The 9,771-nt window shown below is 44.0% G+C and overlaps 1 protein-coding gene across 1 annotated transcript; it reads right to left on the minus strand.

The window, feature by feature from the left end:
* Positions 1-7,113: 7,113 nt before the first annotated feature.
* LOC131217589 (uncharacterized) lies at positions 7,114-8,565 on the minus strand. The gene is made up of 2 exons (XM_058212526.1): positions 8,338-8,565; positions 7,114-7,857 (listed from the first exon to the last, which is right to left on the minus strand). The coding sequence occupies exons 1-2, from the start codon at positions 8,563-8,565 to the stop codon at positions 7,114-7,116; spliced, it is 972 nt and encodes a 323-aa protein (XP_058068509.1).
* Between the last annotated feature and the right edge of the window lie 1,206 nt (positions 8,566-9,771).

Here is a 9,771-nt window from a genome sequence, read left to right on the forward strand (position 1 = left end):
GGAGTCCGTCCCTTGCCTTTAGTGTCATTAGAGCGTTAAATCCATGCTTTAAGCTCCCTTTTCAGTCCATGCTCGTAAATACACTCTGCATCACACACATGATTAAAGCGGGCCATTAAACGGTATTATGTTTGTAAATCCAAGCAATAACTGGGGTCTAATATGCAATATTTGACCCTCAACATTATGATTATGCTCATTATGAATCAAATCATGTTTGAAATCCTCCTTATAGAATCCCAGGATCGGAACCTGGTATATGGGTGTCGGGAGCCGAGAATGCGGTACTATGGAGGCTGTCAGCGCTGGATTTGGCAATCGAAAATTTTTTGAGCCCAGTTTTTGAGTTTGGGGCGTTGAAATAGTCATTCAAAAAAGGTCTTTCACTTAGTCCTTTAGAGAGAATCAATTTTGCAAATTAGTCAAGTTGAAATAATGAAGATAACTAGTAGGTTCTAATCATCAACTATCTTCAATCTCCTTAGGCTAAGACCAAGAGAGATATCAGGAGAACAACCATAAAGTATATCATGGTCAAGTATGAATTATATCAGAGAGAGGCCGATGGTGTATTATTACAATGTATAGGAAAAAATGAGGCCGTGTTAGATATAAGTGAAGTACACAAATAAATATATAGAGCACACTAAGCTGGACGAAAGATGAGGCTTACACTTTGTCGCTATATGTATTTCTGAATGAAGATGATTGTCGATTATATCCAATATGCTAAGTGATGTGAAGCATATCAAAAGAATGGGCCAATACAAAACATGCCGAAGATCGAATAATATCTTATTGTTAAACACTGGCCTTTTTGATGATGGGCCATTGATTTAATGGGTCAAATCTATTATCCTTCTTAAAAAATGGATAGCTTTATCATCGTGGCTACTAATTATTTTACTAAGTGGGTAAAAGCGAAACCCATGAGGGTAGTTGGCCACAATAAAGTTATTGAATTCATTGAAACACATATCATCCAATGATTTGAAATTCCTGAATTGATTACTTTATATCGAGGAGGGACATTTTCATCCAATGAGGTGAAAAGCAATGGCCGAGCAATATAAAATAAAGTTGTTGCATTCAACACCTTATTATGCACTTGTTAATAATAATAATAATAATAATAATAATAGGATCCTTGCTCTTACTCCGGTGGTAGACTCTCAGGAGTTTCAACACTGGGTCAAGGGTTCGAGTATCCATAGGTGGTGAAATCCCACTACGGCGTGAGTGGGTGGGGGTGTGTGTGCGGGTGTGAAAAAAAAGGTCGAAGCTAATAACAAAGTTATTAGGAATATTTTAAGGGATATGATCGATAATAATTCTTGAGAGTGGCATACTAAATTGTTCGAAACTCTCTGAGCTTATAAGAATTTCACTTGTAGTAGTACTGGAATGAGTCCTTTTGTACTCACTTACGACCATGATGTGAGTATTATCATTAGAGGCTACTGTGCCATCTTCAAGAATTGTGTATCAAATTGGCTTAACTTCGACCGAATTTACACAAGCAATATTAGTTGAGCTAGAAGGATTAAATGAAATGCGATTAAGGGGATTCCATAATGACTAATAAAGCCAAAGTCGCCCAACCCTATAACAAAAGGGTAAAATGTAAATCTTTCGACAAATGGGATAAAGTTTGAAAAGTTATATTGCATTTAGAAACTAAAGATGATGCTATGGGTAATAAGTGGTTGCCCACCTGGGAAGGACCGTTCACTGTTATGCATGTTCTTCGAGGAGAATCTTATGTACTTCGTGACAAAGAGGGAAAAGTTACCAAAAACCCAATTAACAGAAAGTTCTTGAAGACTTTTTATTCTTATGTATGGGAAGTAATGCAAGATTAACTCAATTAAGAATATTAATAAAGTCCCTACAATTAATAATGGACCGAAATATGGTCAAGGCCACGACTTTAAAAGTTATATATATATATATATATATATATATATAAAACAAGGCTCAACTGAAAGGGTAGTTCATGTGTAAGCAGCCATGATTGTCTCGAACTCTATTAGTGCATGTGTCATGGTGTCCTTGGCCTCGCATCTTTTGGTTTCCCACGATGATCCTTTGATCGCTGCAAGGTTGAGAATGTGTACGGTATTGTCTACGCAATGTCTGAGAGTCTTGTCTTTGGTCTTTGCTTCTCTCTTCCGAGCATTGCTTTCTTATGACCTAGCCTAAAGGGTACCAATTTATGAATTAATGAAGTCCAACAGTTATTGAGGATTCGAACGGTTATGACTGTTGTAAGCATGTTCGATTTCTTTAATGTCATGCTCAAAGTTCTTGTGTTGGGCATGGAACACGCGCAACACGGTCTTATTAAATTAATGGATCCGAGTCCAACGGAGCCACTCAATCCAAGCTATGTCATAATCGGTATAGAGTATAGATTTCATCTTGGACGAGTCTTAGTTTATAATTCGCACATTGGAAATCAGTTTTAGCCTCAAAGTAGGTGTCCCCGAGGCTATGAATGTTTTTCAAAACCTTCAAGATTTCTCTCATAGGTTCGTTAGATTGGGCAACATCACTATATTGATGAATAAGGTAGCCAATATCGAACAGAAGAATCGACTGGCTATAAGAGGCAAGGTCCATGGCTAAGATATCCTTCAAGAAGGCCTTAGCCTAAGAGAGTGGAGTGGATATTTCAGTAGAAGACATGGTTAATAAAATTAGAGAATTTGTGAAAGTTTGGGAAGTTTAGAAGTGCAGAGAAGTCTGGAGGCATAAGAGAAAATGAATACCCAAATGATGCTTATATAGGCACCCAAGACAACAATCGTGTCTGCATCCGATACATTGTGACGATTTGAATGCCCATTAATGGCATACAATGCATCTCTTGGGAAGACAAAACGAGCAATCATGACGACAATTATTGTCAAGAGGCAATGTATGACTCTTTGTGTCTAACGCCATGTCCTCAAGGCAACTATTATTTTTAAAGGCACAAGAAGAAAAAAATGCTAAGTACTGAATGACCAAGACACATGGTAACAAAAGTGGCGCTTTGGTTGACTTCATTGATAAAGATTGATAATACAAGTCGATATAAGAATCAAAATTTAAAAGTGAAAAAAAAAACCATTTTTTCTTGTATTCTTGACTGCCTGTCTTCTTGTCAACTGAGAGTTGTTTGAGTTTTCAAAGTAGCACGCATAGCTTGACCAACAGAGGGGGTGTTGTCTCAGACAAAGGAGGTCAATTTGCTAACTTCAATCTTTCATTGTTTTCTAATGTTTACCAACTCCTCATGGTGATTCTTCAACATTCATAATATTTCCTCCAATTTTGCAATTTGAGCAACAATTTCGACCAATTTCAACATTCCATGTATCACCATGTTGTGCTTCTACTTAGGTATACCACTATGACCATCCATTTATCGGACTTGTCCATGATCTTGAAGTTTTGAAAGCATTCACATTATTCAAAAGATGATCAGATTGAATGAGGAGTGTTTCACCTAGAAAACCATGAAATAAAGGTTCTAGCGAATGAATTTGCTCATAAGTAATCTCGGGTTGAAATGTCAGTTCGAGTGAATGGTATGCCAGATCTAAGTCAATAGGGGTTGTAAAAATGATGTCATCAATAATTTCAGGAGAAAGAATATTCAATTCTTTCATGAAACCTTCTTGGTTGAATACTGGAGTAACAGAGGAAGAAGAAGCTACCACGACGATTGTAGAGATTCCAAAGGAGAAAAGGGGTTTCGAAAGGAAAAATGTATATGAAGCAAGAGTCGTAGAGAAGAAAAATGAATTCAAAATCGTGTATATATAGGTCGCAAACGTGCATATTAATGAAAAGATAATGCACGATATGATTATGTGCGACATGTCACGATGACGACCGTAGAATAATGGAAATTTTTTTATTCAATTTTTGTCTCGGTCAGGTAGAAACAATAGAGAGCTAACACATGGAAAGAAAGGCAGTTGTATTTAATGTATGGGATAGCGAGCCAAACATTGCTCTCACCTTTTCGACTAAAGGCAAGGTGACATGGGGGGCAATGTTGCACCCTATTTCTCACCATTCCTAAAATAGCCAATAAAAATGAAGACGTGTCATTGCACATGAAAGAAATAACATGTGAAAGATCTTCAAAGATATTTAGAGTATTTTTCACAAAAGCACAACTAGCGCTTGAGCCGAATGATACACGCCATCTGATGATGAGGCATGATTGAAAAGCTCATGAGACAGAAAGCAATCAAGTAAAAAAAATGGTTAGAGGGACACGAAGAGACAGAAGGATCTAAAAAACTAATGTGGCAACGATTTAGCTACCATAACCGTTGGAATAAAGAAGAGAAATGCTTGAAGAGAAGCTACAATAGATGGATCCTTGCTCTTGCTTGGGTGGTAGACTCTCGGGAGTTTCAACACTCGGTCAAGGGTTCGAGTATCCATCGGTGGTGAAAGCCCACTACAGCGTGAATGTGTGGGGGGTGTGTGTGTGTGCGTGTGTAAAAAAAAGAAAGAAGCTACAATAGATATCTATAAATAGCAAGAAGTTTATCTCAAACCAATCAAATTATCTTTACTTATTGTTGATGCAGTTTCGGCTCACCCCCTTTTTGCACTCGAGTACCTGGTGCCTGCACAAGAAGAGGACAAAGGAGACCCTGGCTAGTTCAGGTGACCCTCCGATGCCTAAGTCAGGCTTGGAATTTGGGTCTAACAATAAAGGTTTAGGGGTGAGAGATGGATGTCTCGTACCATTCACCGTGGGTAGGTCCCCTATTTATAGAGGTGATGTAATCTCGTGGCGTCAGGATCTTTCCCAGAAATGGATTGATCCTTATCTCAGAGGATCCCGAGATCTTCAATCTATTAGATTACCGGAATCGGAGTTTATCCTCCGAGGATCTCGGAAAGAGATCTTGATATTAAACATCTCCTTGGCTCGACTCTAAGCGTCCAGATGGGAATGATTGACGGAGCTTGGCCTGATCATCAACCGATCTCGGAGTATTGGTATGCTCGGATGGCTTACACTGGTCGACTCATTCTCTGCCAAACTGTGGTTGATTGTGGATGGCTGGCCTTTGATCAGTTACCAACTGAGGTGTGGTCGATCCATAATCGACCTATTGCTGACTGACGGCCGACCCATGGCCGACCTGGAGGATAGGTCGGACTAGGGTTATGTCAAGGTCTGGTCGGTCTGTGCTTGATCAATAGCCGACCCATAAACTGGGTCGGTATGAAGCAGCCTTCGAAGGACCCTGCGAGTGTCCTTAAAGTGTACTGACCTCCTTAGAGGTCTCGCCTTGTGGCTCTGGACATGTGGGCCTCGGTCCGGCTTGGCGCCTAGTGAACCCGGGCCATGTCAATAGAGTTGGTCCATTCCATAAGCCAACTTTATTGACTTGTCATATTTTTCCCCCAACAGTGAGCCCTCCTACTCATTGTGCCAACCTACGGAGGCCGAGGAGTAGATAGGTGTTGGGTCAGATTATGCACAGTCTGAACTTATGATGGAGTAGTTATTGCTGGTATGATAGCTAGCTCAAATACTGAAGTGGACTACCTCATCCTGAACACGCGTCGGTTCAGTTCTTGAGGCCGCACGAGTGAGAGGCCGTCGTTTCAGCGGTCAAGGCAAATGAGCAGTGAACCCATGGCAGGGCATTTGATGGCGAATCTGTACAGCGTGTGGCATGGTGCCACATGTCAGACTGGGGAGCTTGAGGGGGCGTCGAGTCGGCTCCTCCTTTAATGCGGGTACCACGTGGCACGGCTATAAGAGGATCGCCCTAGCCCCCGAATCAGCCCCATTTCTGTGCCTCTTTCTTCCTGTTCTCTGTCTTTTCATTTTCTCTACCCTCTTTACGTTTTCTGGCCATTGGTGCAAACTCCGGTGAGCATTTTTCTCCTTTCCTTTCATTTAATTTTAAACAATGTCAAGCTCCGTAAGCCCTCAAGAGGGAGTATACAGTGACGAGGGCGGAGCGAGCAGCTTTTGGGCTACTTCGGAATTACCCTCGTTGCTGGCGGAGATGGTGGCCGATGCTGATGTCGCATTCCGGCATTCACAAAGGGTGACGGAGTCCCCGGTGCAGAGGCCGGTGGCATCTGTTGGGACATCTAACTCGTCTCTTAGGTGGAGGGCAGTAATAGAAACTACTCCATGCAGGCCCAGCCCCCCTGATGTAGACGAGGATGGCGAAGCCGAGGAAGCCGATGAAGCCCCGGCTGAAAGAGCTTCGGCCGAGGAAGGACGGAGGGGGTTGGTACCCTCAGTTTTGACTGAGGACGACTTACTTCGGATCCGGGTCAGATATTATATCCTTAACTCTATCGGCCTTAGCCTTCCTTGGTCAAATGAACTGCCCAACCGACCCCCTCTGGGGGCGGTCGCGATTTTTCAGGTTGCACTACAGTGCGGCTTCCGTTTTTCGCTATAGGACGTCGCTCGGTCTGCCTCCGGGACAAATAGTTTGAAACGGGTGGAGGGACTTGTTCTGTTATGCAGTCTTGTGGGCTAACAATAAAGACCTTTGTCAGTGACAAAGGTGGTTTTCGATTTATCAGAGGGTGCATTACAATCTGGTTATACCCTGAGTAGGCATCCATAAAACTGAGTAATTTGTGCCCCGCAGTACTGTCGACTAACTGGTCAATCCTAGGGAGAGGAAAACTGTCCTTCGGGCAAGCTTTGTTTAGGTCAGCGTAATCCACGTAGACCCACCACTTCCCATTAGACTTTTTAACAAGCATGATGTTAGCTACCCAGTCGGGGTAGAACACTTCTTTGACAAACTTGGCCTTAAGGAGCTTGCTTACCTCTTCCTCAATGACGGCATACCTCTCCGGGCCGAGGGCACGCTGCTTTTGTCGGATCGGCTTATAGGTCGGATCAATGTTGAGGCGGTGAGCGATGATCGAAGGATCGACCCTAGGCATATCTTCATGTGACCATGCGAAGACGTCGGCGTAGTAGGGCCACCAACCTTTCTTTCAGCGGAGGAGTCAGGGACGAGCTAACTCGAATGGTTCTGGAGAGGTTAGACTCATACAGAGGGACCTGGACAAGGTCTTCCACCGGTTGGCCATGTTTGGGAGCTTCGTTCGTTATTCGGATAGAGCTTTTAAGGCGATGACGTAATAACGTCGGGCGTCGTGCTGATCTCCCTTGATGACTCCAACTCCTGACTCGGTCGGGAACTTCATGGAAAGGTGGTATGTCGAAACTACTGCTCGGAGAAGACAAAGTGAAGGACGGTCGCGAATATCGTTGCAGACTGAAGATTGGTTGACTATCAGAAAGTCGACCATAGTTGTTGCTTGGTTCGGTGCATCTCCAGCGATGAGTGGCAGTTGAATGATTCCCTCGGGTAGGACTTGCCCGCCTGAGAATCCAATCAGAGGAGTTCGGACAAGACGCAATGTGGACCGTTCGATACTCATTTTATTGAATGCCTGGGTGAATAGCACATCAGCGGACGACCCTGTATTGACGAGGACCCTGAAGAGTTTGCGATTAGCGATTGTGACGATGACGACCAAAGCATCATCATATGGATGATGGATGCCCCAGGCGTCAGGCTCGGTAAAGGTCACCCTATACTTTTCTAGTTTCCTTTCCTTCAAGGGCCGAGCTAGGACCATGATCTCAGACTCAGGTCGACTCAAGTTTCTTGCATGGGTTTTCTGAGCATTGTTTGAGTCACCTCCGCCCTTGTGACCCCCGACGATGGTTCGGATTTCTTCCATTGGTCGATTTTCACTCAGGCGTTCTTCTGGTGCGATGGCCCTGTTGTCTCCCTGGTCAACGTGCTCACCGAGATGGCCTTCGCGAATGAGCCTCTCAATTTCCTGCTTCAGAGTGTAACAGTCACTGGTATTGTATCCATGATCACGGTGAAAGTGACAATATTTGTTTTTGTTGTGTCAGTCAGGATTGCCGCACAACTTGCTTGGCTAGTTGACAAGTCGTTCACCTTTTATCTCCATCAGAACTTATTCCTGGGGCTTATTGAGTGAAGTGTAGTTAGTGAATTTGTTGTCTGGTCGCTTGCTCGACCTTCGCTCGTCTCGAGGCCAATCTTCCTTACGCTTTTTGTCGGTGTCAACTGACTCGGTGTCCTTCTTTGCCAATCCCTTGGCCGAGGAGCTTCTGTTCTGAGCTGCTTCTCATAAGATTCTAGTTTCTTCGGCATTAGAGTACTTCTGCGATCGGGCCATAAATTCAGCCAAAGTGGACGGAGGGCTTTTATCTAGGGAGGAGAGAAACAACTTGTGTCTTACTCCTTGCATAATGGGATTTAGGGCTGTTTCGTCCGAATGTTTTCGGACCTGCAATGACTCGAGGTTGAAACGCTGAATGTAGTCTTTGAAGAGCTCTCCTTCTTTCTGGATCACGTTGTTGAGATGAGCTGAGACTTTGAGCCTTTTCTTGCCCCCAGTGAAGTTTGCGACGAAGGCCTCGCGGAGTTTGTCGAACAAGCTAATGGACCTCGGTTTTAATTGTTTGAACCAGAGTTGGGCAACATCGGTTAAAGTGAGTGAGAAAGCGCGGTACATTACCTCATTCGAGGTGTCATGTAATTTCATATAAGTTCGGAAGGACTCAATATGTTTAGTAAGATCGACTTTACCAATGTACGACGCAATTTGAGGCAGGCAAAACCAATCTGGGAGCCGAGCGAGCATTATGTCTGCCACGAATGGTGATTCTTTCTCTTCCAAACCAGATGTATTACTCGCTCAATTTTGTTTTATGCCTGTAATTTCTTTCTTTAAAGCTAGGAATGCAGCCTTCCAGGGTGTTTCACTATTTGTCATTCCCTCGGTCGAGGATCGGTTGCATCTCCTCCGATTTATCTCGTGCCAAAGGTCAGAAGCGGGCAACAAAGCTATTTTTGAGATGTAAGTCGGGATGGGCTCGGGAGGCCCTTGGTGCTGGCTCGGCTTAGGAGCAGCCCGGGGGGCAGCCGGTTGAGGATTGACGAACTATCGGATGTCACTTGACCGCTCTCCCCTCGGAGTAGGCTGCTGTATTTGTGGAGGCTGCATCCGTTCTAGCATCTGTTTCATGTAGTTCATGTCGGCTCTTATATCTCCAATCTCTCTTTCCAGCGAATTACGTCGCCTGCTTCCTCCGGTGTCCCACTGTCCATACTTAGATGGACCAGAGGTGGCTCGACGAGCCGGAGAGCCTTGACAGCTCTCTTGTTGTTCTGGTTGATCCACGGTTTGCGGCCTGCGTTCCACCGGCAGCAAGGTTGCGATTGGAACTACTTCTGGTGGGGTTGGGGTTTTCTTCTTCCCTCTTGTCATAACAACTCGTAGTGCGTTAATAGTGCGGAACACGACTTACAATGTCGTTCCCAAAAATGGCCCCAATCTGTTGATGTAGTTTTCGGTTCACCCCCTTTTTGCACTCGATTACCTGGTGCCTGCACAAGAAGAGGACAAAGGAGACCCTGGCTAGTTTAGGGGACCCTCCAATGCCTAAGTCAGGCTTGGAATCTAGGTCTAACAATAAAGGTTTAGGGGTGAGAGATGGATGTCTCGGACCTTTCACCGTAGGTAGGTCCTCTATTTATAAAGGTGGCGTAATCCTGTGGCTTCAGGATCTTTCCCAGGAATGGATTGATCCTTATCTCAGAGGATCCCAAGATCTTTGATCTCCTAGATTACCGAAATCGGAATTTATCCTCCGAGGATCTCGGAAAGAGATCTTGATATTAAACATCTCCTTAGCTCGACTTTAAGCGTCTAGATGGG

Source organism: Magnolia sinica, chromosome 10, assembly GCF_029962835.1.
Source record: "Magnolia sinica isolate HGM2019 chromosome 10, MsV1, whole genome shotgun sequence".
NCBI classification, from domain to species: domain Eukaryota; kingdom Viridiplantae; phylum Streptophyta; class Magnoliopsida; order Magnoliales; family Magnoliaceae; genus Magnolia; species Magnolia sinica.

Coding starts and splice junctions, on each gene's coding strand:
- LOC131217589 (XM_058212526.1), bottom strand. CDS start 8,565: ATGTACCGCGCTTTCTCACTCACTTTAACCGATGTTGCCCAACTCTGG. Junction 7,858..8,337: donor TCAACCTCGAGTCATTGCAG/GTCCGAAAACAT, acceptor ACTCTGAAGCAG/GAAATTGAGAGGCTCATTCG.